General features: G+C 37.9%; 2 protein-coding genes across 4 annotated transcripts in view; one reads left to right on the forward strand and one right to left on the reverse strand.

Moving 5' to 3' along the window:
* Positions 1–6,840: 6,840 nt before the first annotated feature.
* Positions 6,841–8,241, forward strand: pmch (pro-melanin concentrating hormone). The gene is made up of 3 exons (XM_015375508.1): positions 6,841–7,074; positions 7,894–8,035; positions 8,112–8,241. Exons 1-3 carry the CDS (start codon positions 6,862–6,864, stop codon positions 8,159–8,161), a joined length of 405 nt encoding a protein of 134 aa, XP_015230994.1. The 5' UTR covers positions 6,841–6,861; the 3' UTR covers positions 8,162–8,241.
* Positions 8,242–8,887: 646 nt separating this feature from the next.
* parpbp (PARP1 binding protein) overlaps positions 8,888–18,143 on the reverse strand; it is a 16,865-nt gene continuing 7,609 nt past the window's right edge. For 2 of the 3 annotated variants that reach the window (XM_015375479.1, XM_015375487.1), the window contains exons 8-11: positions 17,211–17,392; positions 16,470–16,551; positions 10,353–10,533; positions 8,890–9,888 (exon numbers count right to left, since the gene is read on the reverse strand). In XM_015375479.1, the coding sequence (XP_015230965.1) occupies positions 9,569–9,888; positions 10,353–10,533; positions 16,470–16,551; positions 17,211–17,392 (765 nt within the window). In that variant the 3' untranslated portion in view covers positions 8,890–9,568. Of the gene's footprint in view, positions 9,889–10,352; positions 10,534–16,469; positions 16,552–17,210; positions 17,393–18,143 lie in introns of all 3 variants that reach the window. The other variant, XM_015375495.1, reaches the window with a different exon arrangement.

Below are 18,143 nucleotides of genomic sequence, written 5' to 3' on the forward strand. Positions count from 1 at the left end.
GATGAGTTTGCTCCTTTTCAGATTTCCCCAGTTATTGCAGATTTCAGATCATCAAAGACATTTCAGAATTATGTTTGCACTGATAACTTAGCAGAAAAGCAATCTAAAGCAAACGGGCTTGTGTTTAGGACTGATTGTGCATTCATTTTAGAAAAAAAAAAAGTTTGGATTAACTGCAATGGACTGGTGACCTGTCCAGGGCGTACCCCGCCTGTCGCCCATTGACTGCTGGAGATAAGCACCAGCACCCCTTGCGACCCCACTCGGGACAAGTGTGTCAGATAATTGATGGATGGATGTTTGGATTAGGCCACTTTAGGGTTTTCAATTGCAAACAATCTGTTGAAGCCATACCACAAGATCTCATTTGGATTTGAGTCAAGATTTGTGCTCTCAGTTATAACCAAAAAGTAAAGAAGTATTTTTTTGTAAATATGTCTAAATATCTTTTGCAAAAGAGGAAGACAGGGTTGGGTTGGAGCAAATATTCATGTTTTCAGTCTGGGTTCTCTGACTGTTAGGGATTCCTCGGACAGATGGACTTGGGGGGTAGAAGGCCAATTTATGCTTCTGATGCATAGACTCTGCAACCGTCAAATCTGTCTCTGTGCGTGACCATGCCCCCCAAGCACAGAGGTTCTGCAACCGCCGTCGCGCACCTCAAAAAGATCCTGACTATGCGTCGGATGGTCACAAACCCGCGCAGACCTCAAGCGGAAGTGCGCAGACAAAAAGCAGCTGTGATTGGTCCTTGGTTTGCCTTTTCGGCTGTCTGTGTGGTCGTCCTTCTCGATTCAGTGCGCAACATTTTAAAAAAAACGAAGGAAAAACTACAATGGACAACTACGATGAAAGGTTATTCGGTCTTTTTGCCAACTCCATTAACAGAACCTGATCCTCTTCGATATCTAACAGCTCCAGATCAAGCTCAGTGACCGTGATATCTTGCAGACACGCCATTGTTGTTTTGGAAGATAAACACTCCCGCTGGCGCTGCCGAATGTCTCGTGGCAGGAAACTGCCTCTGCGTACCTCGAAATTCCAGACCGATGGTGCAGAAGCATACCAGCAAAACTGGTTTGCGACCAGACCCAAGCGACATTTGATGTGTGCAGTTGCAGAAGTATAATCTGCCCTTTGGCCTCTGTGACAGCTAGCTTTTTTTGGGTCCATTAAAAGGTAAAAGTCTAAAGGTGTGAAGGCAGCAGAGATTTCAGCATTTTTCCTGACCATAGACTTCTAAAAGTCCTGGAAAGAGGGAATGGTCTTCCCCAATGATCCTCATTGCAGAATTAACTTTTCGTTGCAGATACAGTGTTGTTGGGGACGATGAGGGATGATTATCTCCTGAAGTACGCCATCTTCTCCACTGTTTGAGTGGGAGAAAACTCCAGATGGTTCTGACCGCACAATGGCACCAACTGATCCACTTCCTGTCTAGCCATACTTAGACTTTGCTGGATCAGCTGCACAGGGTGGTAGTAATTTTTAATTCAATTCAGTTTATTTCTATAGCGCCAAATTCACAACACATGTCATCTCAAGGCACTTTACAGTTCAACCAGATCATACAGTCAAATTGATACAAAGTTCTCTATCTAAGGAAAACCAGTTGATTGTATCGATTCATTGACTCAAATACAATCCCTCACACTAAGCATGCTTGCAGCGACAGTGGAGAGGAAAAACTCCCTTTTAACAGGAAGAAACCTCCAGCAGAACCAGGCTCAGTGTGAGCGGCCATCTGCCGAGGCCGACTGGGGTTCAAGGAGACGGAAGCAAAGACATAAAAAGCAGCTGTAAAAGGCGGCCCCGTCCAGGAAACACACTGCCAGGCAGACGAGCTCCGAGGCAGCTCCCATGCCAGAGGACGAAGAGAGCACATCCACCCAGTCACAGGACCACACTGGAAAACAGGCCGATCTCCAACATCTAGTACTGACCTCATATGTGATGTAGACCCTCGAGAGGTTGGTTCACAAGTACTCACCCCTGGTAAGTTCTCTATTCAATCTTCTGCAGTTATTCTACCAGCCTGGTATCAGAATGGGTGATACCATTATGGTTCCACTGTATCAAGCTCTGATCCATCCGGAGAACCCTGAATGCACTGTGGTTTCTACACCAATAGACTGGACTTCTGAGGCACAAGCTGGGTGAAACAGGAGTGGACTACCATTGGTGGGCTAGGGCAAGGACGGCTCTGACAGGCTGGTCTGTAGCACTGGAGCTCTGCAGGAGCCCAACACTGTTCAGTGATTATAAAGCAGACTTCTCCCTCAACTCCCCACAATGTCCCCTTCAGAGGTTCACAGATGACTCCTTCATAGTCTGTGCAGACAGTTAACAGACCCCTTTTTGGACTGGTGCCAGCAGAACCCCCTTATCACATTGTACGGAAAACGTATGAACTAATGTTGAACTTCCAAAGGCATGGACCCACCACACTTATGGTGGTGAACATCCAGGGAACTAATGTTGAGAGCTCTTCTAAAAACCTGAAGTTTACCTGAACAATAACACTGAAGCTCTTTGCAGAAGCTGCAGAGACTGAGATCCCCTGGCATGCAGCTCCTAAAGACCTTCTTTTAGTATTTTATGGTATGCTATGTTTGGGCAGCAGCTTATCTGCAGCTGAAGCTGTTGAAAAAGCTCATTAAGAGGGCCAGCTGTGTCCAAGGTTGCAATGCAAGCAGTGGCAGACAGAAGAAAAAATAACAACACTGCTAGTTAATGTGTCCTACTCCATGTTTGAGGCGATGAACTGTAGTGCCCCTTCATTTAAGACTTCTACACCCTAAGTGAGCAAAGTAGCATTATCACAAATCCTTCCTCTAAACTGCTTTTAGACTTTATAATCTCCACTGCTCCAACAATTGTTTTACCACAATAGTGTTTGTTGCAGTTTTTTATCTGCTCAGTGTTTTGTTTTTTGTTGTTTTGTTTTTTTTTTGCCTTCATTTGCACAGTAAAGTAAAACCTACATACATTTGTAGCAATTAACAGCACTGAATTGGTAATAAAAAAAACAACAAAAAGGGGTACCTCATGGGAGTCTTTAGGTCCAATAGAACAGTATTTTAAGCACCAAAAGATGATTGACAGAACTGTTGACCAATCAGAATCAGCATAAAGTCCTCATGTGGGAAGTACAACGTGCCAACTAGGAAATCTAAAAGCCAAAAGTATTTGAAAGTAACTGAAGAAGCTCTGACAAACCTTACATTTGTTGATAGCAGCTAGAGTGAGGAAAATAAGTATATAAACATCTGCTATTTTTCAAGTTCTCCAACTTTATTTCACTGTGAGAGACATAATCTAAAACAAAAAAAAACAGAAATCACAATATATGATTTCTTAGCTATTTATTTGTATGATACAGGTGCAAATAAGTATTTGCACACGTGTTCAAATTCTTATGTTAAAAAGTGTCATTCTAAATTCAGGATAGGTATCATTCGACAATGATAAAGTTGGAGCTCTAAATCTCTGAGGAATAACTTTAGTATAATTGATAAAAATCAATTAAGGTTAAATGATAGTAACGATTAAATAAAAATGTTTTTGTACAGAAAATTAACCACTAATATAACATCAGAATATATTTGAATGTTGATTGTTTATTTCTAAAATTATCCTAGGTTTTGAAAAAGTCCTAATATAACATTCCTAATATTTTTCTCAGCAGTGAATTGGTAAAACAAAGAAATCAATAAAAGATATCTCATGGGAGTCTTTCGAGCCAATAGAACAATAGTCTAACCACCAAAATAAGATTGACAGAACTGTTGACCAATCAGAAACAGCATAAAGTCCTCCTGTGGGAAGTACAATGTGCCAACTAGGAAATTTAAAAGCCAAAAGTATTTGAAAGTAACTGAAGAAGCTCTGACAAAATAATGTTGAGGATTTATAACCAAGATGAATTCCATGGCTAAGAGGTGAAGGTAAGAGACAATTTATAGTGAAGCAATTTCTGTTGTTGATGTACTTTGGCTTTCATCTGTCTGATGGTTAAGTGTTTTGTGTGTTTTCATTTTTATCATCTGCATAGTCTTAGCTTTCTCTGGGGGCTTGGCTCATGTGTTCAACAAGAAATGTGGTGGAAATAAAAGCATAAATGTCCCCACAGCTTTATTTTGGGAAGTTTGATCATAAATTTTTGAGTTGTTTGTTGGTTATTTGTGAATTACTGCGACTTAAAAATACCTTTTTGAAGTCTACAGATTGAAGGACCTTGATGCATGTCAATAACTTTGTTTCTCTTCAACATGCATCGAACAGGTTTTTTCCAAGTAATTTCCTAGTTCTGGTAGTAATCAATGGAAACATATGAACTAATGGTGGTTTATGCAGACTCTTTAGTCTTGGCAACTTTATTGTGAAAGATTTACTAACATAAATATAGCCTGAGAAGGTTCTAACCAGGATAAGCCAATTGGCCTCATACAGCGACTTTTATTATGTTGTGTTTCATCGACCTCTAAAATGTGTTCACCATGATTCACTTTATCCACCACATCACAAATCTACTCTACTGTACTAAGATCCAGTGACTGGAGAGGTATTTAGTTATAGTCCAGTGATTTCATTGTGATTCTCAGCAGATGTTTTTAAAGAAGTGTTTATGACATTAAGCATTATCCTGCTGGAAGTTGCAATCAGATAGATGCACAGTAGCCAAAGAGATGGAGATCATCAATATGTTGGTCTGTGGTGACCAGTAAGTTACAGTGGGTCAGGAAAATACTGTTTACTTGATTCCTTTACAATGTCAGCAGCAGCCAAATCTTTTTTACAACACACAGGTTCCATGCCTTTATTAAGCTCACACAAAATTCAGATTTTATCGTCTAGATTTGCAGCTAAAACCAGGCACATATTCCAGGTATTGTTGAATTTTGATGAACGGTGGAAACTTAAGACAAGTTGTGTGCTAATCTCACTCCATCCCATTTGCTCCAAGGTTTGATTTTTAGAGAACAGAGATGATATACCTTTACTATCAATCTTATATCAGTCCGTCGCTTCTCTAACAGCCACATGTAAATACATCAATTCTCCCTTTCTTCGTCGACGAACCTGAGAGATGGTTCTGAAAATGAAAATGTTCAGTCTATTGTGCTTTATTCCACATTCAAACCAAATGAATGCCCTTTCTTTTACTGGGAGGGTTGATCCAGCACGTTGGCAAAGGTAGAACATGGGACTCATGTATGATGACCTCTCTCTTTTAGGTAGCTTTCCCAAAGCTTGACTTTCCCCGCTCTCAACCCCATTTCCCCTCCATTACCTTTAGAAATAAAGACCACTAGCTGCTAGAGATGTCCCGATCCAGGTTTTTGCACTTCCGATCCGATACCGATACTGGCCGATACCAGCCTATCCGAGCATGTATTTAAGTTTAAGTTAAAGTATTTAGCCTTAGTTGTAAGACTCATGGTGAAAAGGGTTTTAGTACTCTTGATAACATCTAGCCAGCTGAATTAGGTGAGATTGAATAAAACACAATGCTTGGTAACAACAAACTTTCCTGTTTATTAAGAGATAAACACAAACTGGACAAAATTATCAATAGCAATCTGAAATTGCACAGTGAACAGTAAAACCGTAAACAGTTAAAGGTATTACTGTACGTTTTAATAAAAATGCAAAACAGGGATACACTGGCGCAAAATAGTGGAATGGATCGTTTCAATCGGCGAAACTGGAAAATACGGACCGGATTTTTTTTTAAAAACTGGATCGGCAGTCTGGATCGGCATTTTACATGCTTTGCCGATACACATTTTTTTTGCCAATATCGGCGTCCCGATCCGATACGTGGATCGGATCGGGACAAGCCTACTAGCTGCACAAAAACTAAAAGAAAAGGTAAAAATCCGCTCCATTTTGATCCCAATTCATATTCACCACATGTAAACACCTAAATGCAGAGGGGCTGAAACAATTAATTGGATTAATTGAATATTGAAATAATCGTCAACTAATTTAGTTATTAATTGTGAAATGGACTAAAACATGCCTTTAGTTGACAGAGAAATCCATTAAGAGCAGTAATTCTATCAAAATGGTAAAAAAATATATATATATTTTCACATTTAAGATAAAAATAGTTTTCATCCTTCAATGTGCTCCATGAAAAACTCAAGTGGAAATATATTAGTTTTACCTGGCTTAATTTCATTGAAAATCTTCTTTAAGGAACCTTCGGCTATCCAATTATTAATTGAAAAAAGATTAGTTAATTTGCAAAATAATCCTGAGTTGCAGCCCTAAATGCACCATTTCTAATAGTGAAAGTTAATTCATAAAACAGCTTAGATAAACAGAGAACAGATATCGTCTGGAACATTGTGCCGGGATTAGATCTGCACTGAGGAGTTGAGCAGATTAGTATGTGTTTAAGACGTCTATTTACTGCTTTTCAGTGGGTTTTGAATAGCCACCCAGCATGACCCCTCAATAGGCATCTTTAAGCTTCTGCCCTCTGTCCTTCCACCTATTGAGTAGACTACAGTTTTTAGAGCTTTTAAATGAATATTACAGCTGCTATTTTCTGCCCTATGACCTTTTGTGTGCAAATTCAACTCCAGTCTGAAAAGGCTAAAGAAGACAACCAGCAGGTATCTCATCTCTAACAGAATGAATAATTGTATTCCTCCTTTCTTCTATTTAATAAGATTGAAGCTTACTTGAAGTCACCTTTAAACTTCCGGTGGCCTTCCCCCTTTTAAAGATTGATACCTGATTGTATTTTTCTGAGATTTTCAATATATAAAGCAGCTTAATGCCCGATCACAACAGTTTTTTGGTGAGGCAAAATCAGGCGAGTCTTCGGAGGAAAGCCTGGTCTCTACAATGTCCGTCTACTCTCTCCTGTTTGCTATAATGCTGTTCTCTGAGATGAGCAGCCACTTAATCACTGTGGCCATGCCTGCAGCCGCAGCAGAAGAACAAGAAGGTTTAGGCTCGATTCTAGCAGAAGAGGACATGACTGAACGTGCCGCGGTCCCTCAAACGTACAGACGAAGCCTCCCAAATGACGGGACGTCCAGAATCATCGTCATACCGGTAAGTTTTCCAAGATACAATCTTTTAGCAGTGAAACTTTTTACATTTTCTTCAGAGATTGTAAGTACTGACTGTGTAATTTAGTATAAAAGCTTTGAAACTTTCATTTAGAACATGATTTAAAGAATTTTCACATATAACTACCCAGATCCCATATTTAATAGGTTTGAAAACTTGTAAGTGTATTTCTTTCCAGCTGGTCATGCATCATAGGCATTCATTATCATCGTTCTTTACAGTGGGAATTATTTTCACGCTGCGCCCGAAATCTTTAACTATCTCAACCATCCGTTCATCTTCTGTTAAGTCAATATTCTACCCGCATGCCCATAAAATTATTTTACAGCAGAACTGGAAAACCAGCAAATGCCATTACCCGAAAAGGTCAGATGATCACAAGCCTATAAAAGTTTATTGAAATCATACTGGGAAGAATGATGATATATTGGTGATTCATGAAACCCTTGGCTGCAATATGTTTTTCTGGCGATTGTGTCTCTAGTGTCTCATAAACACAGCGGTTATCTTTGTGGTAATGGGAAACAGAGAGCTATAATTGAAAGTACAAAGACATCTAAATCTGAGTGAGCTAGAACTTCGGAAAAAGCGGGCTACTGTGATGTCGTAAAAAAACCACAAGGACACATTTGTTCCATTTTCTGTGAGTTGGACCAGCTGATAAAAGGGAAATCCAACATCTGCTAAGTGAGAAAAAAGAATCTTTAAAGCTGTTGCTGGTCCTTGATCTCTCAGATTTTACATACTACAGGATGAGAGAATATGCGAGATGTAACATGTGGCGATTAATGTTTTTTTTAGGACATGAAGATGAAGGGTCACAGCATTCGTGGGCTAAACTTGGAACTGACCCAGAGCCATCCTCTGATCACAGAACGAAGCTTGGACAACGCACTTGATGAATTTACTTTTAAAATAAATAAACGAGAAAAAGACCTCGACAGTAAGTATCCAGAAAGGATTTTTACATGGTTTAGTTATCTAATTGTTTTGCCTGACTATTGTTTTCTTCTTTGCAGTGCTGCGATGTATGATCGGAAGAGTATACCGACCATGTTGGGAAGTTTGAGTGGTTCTTGAAAACGCTGTGAAAGTTACTGCTCAAGACCAAAACACGTCCTTTTTTCTCCATAAAATAAATAAAAAGATAAACATGTTGAAAACAACAATAAAAAGAGTTTATTAAAAAGAAACATAATGAACTTGTACAGAAATAATACAGTTAAAACCTTCATTGGTAGTAATCTACATTTCTGTTGACATGTATTAGCTCTCATGTCTAGCATGTTCTTTAGAAATAAAGTGCAATGATCGAATAAAATGGACTTCAAGTTTGATCTTTCGGTTTTTTGCCTCATTAATTATTCAAGTTTAAAAGAAACAATATATTGCCATTTAAAAAGGTAACTTTCAAAGTCAGAAGCTAAAATATGATTCAGGCTTTTCTGGAAATATGTTAAAGTACATCATCTGATTTAAAATAAAACATGTTAAGGTTGTTGAGAAAATGCTGTAAAAAATGGGTGCATAAAAAGCAGTTAGGGTTTAATTTATTGTTTAGCAGAAAAGTCAACCAGGCCTGTTCCTAGCGGCTGGTTTTTAGTTACCCGCTTTAGCTAATGCGGCTCTCGTTGCTGTAATTATCAATGGTAATCATGGTATTTATAATCACATCATTAAACTAAAGTCAGACATAGACAGATATCATCATCACCAACTCAAGCCATAATTTTACATATTTATATTATTTAATTAGTATAAAACCTTATCAAAAAATATTGGTAGCTGCTAGTTAGCTAATTCTAAACAGCTAGTTTTCTTTGCTTTCAGTATTTACCCAAGTTCTTGTTTAGCCTACTAATCTACTTTAGGTCTTATTTGAAGAAACAAATATAGTCTTAAATTTATAACTAATTAAAGCTAACATTTAATGCTGTTAATTAGAAAAAAAAAAGTATTGAACGTGGCTGCAGGCTAGCTAGCAATTTTAAAATTCTCGCTAGCATTTTCTCTGTTTAGCTTATCTTTAATTTAGTCAGAAATTGGTAGAAAACAGAACATTTTTGCTAGTGGTCATTACAATCAGTGTGTTGTTTCTCAGTTTTCTGCTAATAACTGTACTAGGACACAGTTAAATAGTAGGAGACTAATTTCAACAGATTAACACCCTTCCTGCTTAGCCTACGTGCATATTAATTGTGATTAAAAAATAAAACTAAGCCATTTTCAGGTAGAGTTATCTCTCTCTGGTATTGATGCTAATTTGCTGCTAAGCTTTGTTGCATAGTGAATTTCCAAAGTCAAAAAGAATGAAAAAGGCCCTTTCAGCAAATCTCAAAAGGAACTAATTTTAAAACTACAAAATTAGACAAAAATTTTAGTCGGAGAACAGATGTAGGGTAAAAATGTAATTTGTAGACGAATTCAACTATTTAGCTGAATTGCTATTTTATCTTCAAATAAAGGAAAGATACGCCTAAACTCTAAAAAAGCTGGTAAGCTTTCCCTGTCCAGCTATAAGTTTCTTTTTATTTGAAGCTTTGCAGACATTTTTGCCGGGCGCTTTGACTGACACACGGGTGTGCTGTTTCTTCTCTGGAGGTTCATTTTCTGATCCGCAGTGCTGCTCAGAATCCAGCTGCTTCCTCTTTTTACCCTTGCTCTGCATCTGAATGCCAGTTTTCCTTTTATTAGTCGGACATCCACCTCCGCTTTGAGCATTTCCACTCCTCTGTTCGGGCACAACCCCCCGCTGTACCTCTTGGTCTTTTCTCCCGAATTCACTGGAAGATTTGGCTGCAAAAAACAAAAACAAAAAACGAAACAAACCAAAAACAAGTTTGAAATGTTGGACGCAACAAAAGGGAAACTCCTAAACTGTACTGGAGGTCCAAGCAGATCGTGTTCATGTCATGAAACTAGAGTTGAACATTTGTCGTGTAAAACGTTGTGCAGCTGAGGCAGAATTCTCACAGATCAAAATCCATACAAGCATTGGAAAACGCCTGCTAGATCATTTTAGATTTTACTATAAGAGTGGGGGTTAGAATATTTTATAGTAAGAGATTAATTTAATGGTTTAAAGTAAGCACCATTCTCAGAGTAGGAAGTAGGAAGAGTTCAAGGCCCAAGCTGAGAAGGTGTTTCCCAGTCCAATTGTGTAATAACGTAGCACAGAACACATTCACTTTTTGGATTTCTATACAAGTTAAGCACAAAACAGCTTTAGGCTGTTCCAAACAGTGGGGTGCAACATGTACCTGTTGCTTGATTTGCATCAGGGTTGAAGCGGTCTTCCACAGATTGACTGGTTTTTGGCTTTGGTGCCGGGTGAACACAGGTTGGAATCTGACTGCTGCTTGGGAAGTCCAACACCCTGATTAGTGGCGGTTCATCTTTGTATGTGCAGGCAAACTGGGAACGGATGACCCTTTGCGTAGCCTGAAATAAAACAAACACGGATGATTTTGAGCTTCTGAACAGAAGTAAACATAGTCTTTTTTTAAATCAGAAATTGCTTTTACTTTCAAACCCTATTTTATACAAGAAAGATTAAGTTGCTTCCTAATTTTGTTCGTTTAAGTAGCTCTAATAGTTCAAAATGCAAACTAACTGACTAAAGTATTTTAATAAGTACATAAATTTGCCAAAAAATCCAACATTGTGGAAGAACTCCATTTAGTCTTTTTCCTATGGAGCTAAATTAGGGCAATGGAGTTTGTTAAAAAGATTTATTTGACATTAAACCTTAAAAAAACAAAAACAAAACATGTATTCTAGGAAAAACAAAGGAAGGTCTGTTTAAAAGAAAAACATTTAAGCTTGAAAAATAAGATTGTTTAAAGAAAAACTGCTTTTCAGATGGAAGTTTTTTTTTTCCCGATGTATCAATGGGAATTAAAATGCGGTACTAATCTCATCTAAGATTTGCGATGTGTGTTCATGTAAGCTTCCTCTACTGATGATGTTTTAAAGACATTTTCAGTTCACACGGCACCTGAATGCAACAAATGGGAGTAGGTTGTTCGGCCCAGACATAGACAGAAAACCGTATCACCAGGTGAGAGGCATGCCGACAGTGCGGCCATCTTAGGTCAGACCAAGCCACCGTCAGGGACGATGCACGTCAATTTCGGCTGACCCTACTGTATGAAGTTAAACACTCTGAATCCGGTAAACTCTTAACCAATTTCCAAATAAATTGGCTGACTAAAAACAAGAATTTTTCATGCGCTGTATGGGGCCAACTGATAGATCTGATTTTCTGTTTTAATACATAATTTTGTTTTTTTAGTAGTTTTGAATCTAATTACATGTACAAAAAATAATTTCAAAATTGGTTTTGTTCTTTTAAAGCAGGGGTGTGCAATTCCAGTTCCTGGGGGCCACTATCCTGCAACTTTTACATCCATCCTTTGTCCAACACACCTGAATCAGGTGGCTGATTTATCTCCTTAGTATGCTGTGAGTTCCCCCAGAGTCCTCCATCTAATTACTTGATTCAGATGTGTTGAACCAAAGACACATCATCTTCCATGTCAGATTAAAATTAGGTCCAAGGTACCTCCTATTCATTCTGACAGCAGATGTCTAAACTGTGGTATGACCCACGATGGCCGCGCTATAGGCACGTCAGCCTCGCTGTCGGCAGCGTCCAATAAGGCGTCTACATATATAATGTCTATGGTTCAGCCGCTGTGTTGAGCTGTTAGTCATGAAGCACATCCTCTGAGATCCCACCCCATGCCAAAAAAAAAGAAACATACTAAAAACAATCTGAAATTTTTTTTTTTTTAACCAAACTTAATTTTCCGCTTTTAAAAAATAAATAATCAAATATATGCATTATTACATTTCAAAACTTTAACACAAGTAATTACATTTTCTTATACATACAAACAGACTGCAGCCTGTTTTAACTTAGAAAATCCCTGTAAAAATAAAACAATTTATCTTTCAGTTTTAATGAACTTAACAGTATGCTTATATGAGACCATATGAATCTCGGTTTATTTTTTTTAAATCTCTCGCCCTCCTCAGCTCAGCCCTCAGTCTCTACCCCTATGCTCACTGTTTAGTTAGTTCAAGCCAACCAGAGTCAGAGTCACACAATTTTTTCTCTGCAACAAGTAATTAAGGCAGAATAAATACACCCACACCTTAAATAACCTAGTTGGATTAAAAACAATAAATATGAGTTGTTGTCCTCATATAATAATCTATTCAATAGTTGAAGAGAAACAGTTTTTAAAAATTGAAACAGTGGTTTCGTTTTTTGATTAAAGTGCGATTAATTAATTACAGACCCTGTTATTAACTAGATTAAAAACAAACATAAATTATGGCCCCAATTTGACTCCATATTTTACCTCCAAATAGAATTTTATGTGACCCGTTTCTTTCAAACATCACTTTGTGAGATGGTAATTTGAAATAAATGTTTTTGGGGTTTTTTTTGTAATTCAAGTGTAACTCAGAATTTCACAAGACACTATTTGCCATCTAGCACATGGAGATTTGCAACCTGCACAACTGCAGCTCGTTTCAATGAAAAGCCTGTAGATCGGACAAAATGGGATGAGCTGAGTTTATCCTCAAGGGAATATAAATGTCTGATATTTTGACTCCCAATGTCTAAGCATCTCTTGTTTTCAGTCTGGCACCAGCCATGCTAGCATTACATGGAAGGAGATCGGGACTCTCCAAAGTAATTAGTGTCTTTATTGTGAATAGTTCACAGGACTTAGTGGTATATGTCAATATTTTTAATGAAAACATCAAACAATATGACAATGCTGATCGCTATCTCTGAATTCAAGTTGATGCCCAAGATTTGTTCCTTCTAAGACATCTGAGGGTTTTTCCTACCCATGTTTTCAACACAGTAAGAAAAATAAAAAAAAGGCTTTTGGAACAATAAGATATTCTGTCAAAAGGAGAGAAAAAAAAATAAACAAAACCTAGTCATAGTATTTCAAATCACAAACTTCTTCCTGTAATTAACCTACCAAGACTTGTTGCTGTGGGGATTTTCCCAAATCGACTCGCTTAACATTTTGACTTGATTAAAATAAAAAATTAAACTTTGCTTACATGAAAACTTCTTATCACAAACTGCCTGTTCCCACTAATCAAACTAATAGTCATTGTTAAATATTTTAAAGAAACTGTCTCTCAGATGAGGGGAGGCTTATTTAAGAACAAATTGGGAAAACTGACTGGGAAAAATTTGGAATTTTGACTCTTTCCATATTTTGAATGTTTTATGCAGATGTGTAGATTCAACACCATGACACCAGGTTCAGGTAAAATATTACTTAATACTTGAAATTATTTAATAGAGTTTATTTTTAGTTTTAAGCGTATTTAGAATTTGTATAAATCACTTTCTGTCTTGCAAATATTGATATTCCTGTCTCCTTTGATTGGGTGAAAGCATAACTTAATGTAGGTGATCGCTAGCCTCGTGAGACCATCCTGATCTCGTGAGCTTTCAAGGTTTCACTCGCAGATCAGTCTGGAGACTTTCCGTTAAAGAATATTTGGAGCCGTTCACCAAACGAACGTCCAATCAGCGTTGGCTTTGAGGCGGGTTGAGGTGTGACGCAACGAGAAGCCCGACAGTTCAGTCTAAAGAACATGGCGGCTTCAGCCGATGAAACTAGCGTTAGCGTGGCTATCGAGCAAGTTTTATCGGAATTACAGAGTATTTCTTCACTGAAAGAAGAGCAAAACACTGCTCTGGAGGCTTTTCTCAGAGGAAAAGATGTTTCTGCTCTTCTCCCGACTGGTTTCGGCAAGAGTAGCCTGGCTTGTGTTTTCGTCGTCGCTCTGTTACGTCATATGCTTCGTTGATCTGATTGGTTTATTTGGCCCGTCTATAACCAACGTAGGCCAATCAGCTAACCAGTATCTTCGCCCCTTCCCAAAATTACTTCAACGGAAGGTTTCCAGATGGATATGCGGAGCAAATCCATCTGACGGAGTCAGGTTAGGTGAACGCATCACTTGGCAACTTTTAGGATGGCAAATAACTTCTTTCTACTGAGGAGTCGATAGCAGCCCTGCAGGTAGTAAGATAAGATAGAGGTTATTGATCTCACAGTGGAGAAATTCCCTTTTCAGATTGACTCAAAGGTAGAAATGAAGGTGCCAAGAGGTATAAACAGTATATATATATATATATATATATATATATATATATATATATATATATATATTTATTTTTATATATATATATACCGTATAAGTCTCTTATTGCACAGCTTATTACACGGGGTTATTGCAAAGGGGATCAAATGGGCATTTATATAAACAAGTTATTGCACAGGTTAATAAATCGGTATTTATATAAACAGATATTTATATATTTATAGTTATTACACAGGGGGATTAATATAAACAGGTATTAAAGACGGGGTATTAAAGAGTGATTTCGCAAGTTATTGCGGTTATAGTGCTGCATTGTAAAGTTTAAATTACCCCTTATCTATTCTGCATTTTTTTCTTTATGTTTACTAAATTATTAATTAATAACAAAGATGACTGTTGGATATGAAGTGTAAATTCTCCTTCTGAAAAATACAGCAATCAGTCTGAAGATGCTTTGCCAACATTTCGCATAGCTGAGACCAGGAAGAAAACGTGCTGTCTCAAAAAGCGGGATTTCCTGAAAAGTAACCAAAAACAGGCAGTTTACCTTCTCTTTGTTGGGTTCTCGCGCAGACTAACAAACGTTGACATGAGTGCAAAGAGACAGATCTACATGCCAGTAGGAGTGAATTTAAGGGTGCATAAAGAGCAAACAGGGGCAGAGGAGCAGCATGCACTCACATTCGTGACATAACACAACCTTATGCTATTGCATCTGCATGCAGAATAGGGGTGTTCAAAAATATGTTATGATGATGCATCGTGATTCTAATTTTCGTGATCTACTGCATCGATTCTTGACGCCAAGTATCGATTATTATGAAATAAAATTGCATGAATGGTAGGCGAACATCAGCCAAAAACAAGTGTAATACAACTTCCAGTCCAGTACCACTTTGAGGGAACAGTCTTCTTTTATAGATAAAAATAAAAGCCTTTGGATTTCTATAATTAACACAGAAATGATGGAACAAGTAACAGGTAAACATGTATCTCCTGCTAAGAGGTATTTAATCCTAGAGAAATAAAACGTTCATAAACTGTAAGCTTTCATGTTCTCCCGGCTAGACGAGCTGTGTGACTGATAAGGCATCTTCAAAGGGAAATCGATGCGGAAAGCTTCCGCTCTCAGAGTTCAGGAAGCGGTGAGCGGCCCGGGGACCATTACGCAGCATTCAAACAGGAAGGCAGCCAGATTGCGGCCAGCTAGGATGACATGTGGTAGCTCCATCAAATGAAGGAGTCAGCTCAGTTAATGTGTTCAGCATATGGTGTTGGAAAATAAAAAGGTTCACACAGGTGATCCGCTTTAAATTAAAACCGGTTCCAACTCAGAATGGGTAAAATTATGCAGACATTGTAATTTGCTTATATTGATTGAATTGTTTCAAAGCAAATTATCAACCTATAATATACTAAAATAACTGCTTTTATTTAGAAAAGAAAAAAAGTTTACATTTTGAAGAATGTTAGTTTGCCATTCTTTGCAGGATTGTTTAATTTCAGCCCCAGTGGAGGATTTTTATTTTTTTATCATGCAACTCTTATTTCTGAACCCTCCGATGTGTGAAAGAGCAGCAGGGATCCCTGCTAAACTTATTGTGACAAAGATGCATGGAGAGTGGAACATTTCTTCAGCTGAAACTAGAATTAGCGTCTCGCGGTTATTTGCCTCCGTCAAGCAGACCGGTTTCAGTTTACCTCTGTGTCTGCTTCTGCTCCCAAGTCATGGCTCAGAATAATAAGTGTTTCTGCAGAGCATCATGGTGATAAGGTGAGGTTTGAGCTTCACATCTGGGTAAAAAGTTATCAAAAAGAAGCAAAACATTGTGTTTTATGTGATTAAATTAAGCAAAAATAAAAAAAAATCATCCAACAGGGGTGAAATATTATTTTTAAATGTAGAGATTTGTGCACTGTAAACAAATAGGCAATGGAATAAACCATCATGAGGTGTCTGTTAATGGCGTGAGCCCCCCCCACCTCCCAAAAAACAGTTCACTTTATACCTTGGATTGAAACTGCACTCTTGAACCAGCATTAAGAGCTAAAACACAGCTGTGAAAACGTTGACTGTGGAAGTCAGTTGTGAGTTTCACCTAAGCAAATAAATAATACAGTACCAGCGAGAGAAATTACAGGATGTAAAGACTTTATTTTCAGTGTTTGCACATCTGATTCGATTTGGAGAAAGTGAGGGTTTAGATTTTCAGGGCTGGTGTTACCTTGGGTTTCAGCAGGTTTAGCCGGCTCTGGACTCTGTTCCTGAGGGGTTCTGGAGAACATCCAGTGGACACTTCAGGGGATCTGAAAAAAAGAAGTAAGCTTGAGAGTTTTCTAGATTAAGAAAGCAAAAAGTTGGACTTGCTTGGATTTATTTAGAGAAATACACCATTTTATTCCCCTTTATATAGTTTCAATCCTGTCAAAAAACTTCAGAAACGTCAGAAAACAGGATTCAAGCACACCCCCAGGCTTCTATTTTGCTGTGTTTTTCTTTCCGATGTTTGACCTGATAAATTGTTCCAGTGTGATGTGGGAGGATTTTCCCCACACGGTGTGGTTTCATCGGGGGTTGCCACGATTGTTGCTGCAGGGCTTTTCCTTTTCTCACAGAGTGTAAAAACAGCCTAATAGAATTCAAACTCGGTGTGACGAGCACAAACTTTACATCATACACTTTTCACCAAGATAAGACTCCAAAGGAAAAGAAATTACTTTATACCCTGATTTCTCTTTAGGGAAAGTGTAAAAAAGTTGTAATCTTTTCTTTTTTCTTTTTATTAATCTGAATTATATTCTTATAAAAGGCACAGATTCATACCCTTCTTGACGAAAAAAAAAAAAAAGAATAGAAGTGAAAAACAGAACAAAGACAGAAATAATACACTGTCTTGTATCTTACAAAAAAAAAAAATCCCTCATTTGTGCCTCTTGAGATGTGCTTCTGTTAGCTCGTGACCAACCTGAACAGCATGAAGACGCAGGTTCCTTCAGCTCCACTGAGAACCGGCTGGTCCTCAGACAGCAGGTCGGCCTTGTTGGGACACGGAGAAGCCAAAGCTTCTTCGTCTAGCAGCGCCAGTAGCACCTTCACCGTCTCTCGCCCCCCGTATGCGGTGGCATGATTGACTGCGTACGCTTTCGGCTGCAGATTGAAATAGCATTTGTTAGATTCAACAGTTGCTTAGGGCACCATAAAACTCTGTTTACATGCATCGTTAATACAACTATTCCTTATTTGTGCACATTAAGTATGTTTTTGATAAAAAGCCTTTCGCTAAAATGCCATCAGAACTAGGGATGCACGATATAATCTGCCGCCTATCGGTATCGGCCTGTATCGGCCTTAAAACTGAATATCGGCCACCCCACCGATATTTAACCCGATATTTGATCAGTTTCTGAGTTTCTAAGTCAAAAAAAAATAATAAAATACTACTTCTTCTTCCTCAAAAACTTATTTTTACAGACTTAAAAACTTCTAAAGACGAGGGAAAAAATATTGATACATTAAAATATCACAATATCTTCCTATGCTGATATATTGCCATTTAAAAACTCTTTTACTAATGAAATATTGCTATATGTCATCGTTATGCTACGAAATCCCCCGAAAATTCACGAAATTTTGCCATATTTTTACACGCGGTATTGATCTATTTTACTAACAAAATCTCACAAGAATTTGCAAAGTATCACGAGAGTTTGTAACAGAACGATGAAATTTCACGAGGTTTTGAAAGTAAAAAAGATCGATACCGCGTTTTTAAAAATCTATTTGATATCAGCATATGAAAATATATTTGAGTATATTACTTTTCAAAGTGTCAGAAATGGATAACAAAACTGCTATTTTCAATGGCTACTTATTTTTGTCCAGCTTTAACATCGGTATC

Source organism: Cyprinodon variegatus, unplaced genomic scaffold (assembly GCF_000732505.1).
Source record: "Cyprinodon variegatus isolate N-32 unplaced genomic scaffold, C_variegatus-1.0 Scaffold7, whole genome shotgun sequence".
In the NCBI taxonomy this organism is placed as follows: domain Eukaryota; kingdom Metazoa; phylum Chordata; class Actinopteri; order Cyprinodontiformes; family Cyprinodontidae; genus Cyprinodon; species Cyprinodon variegatus.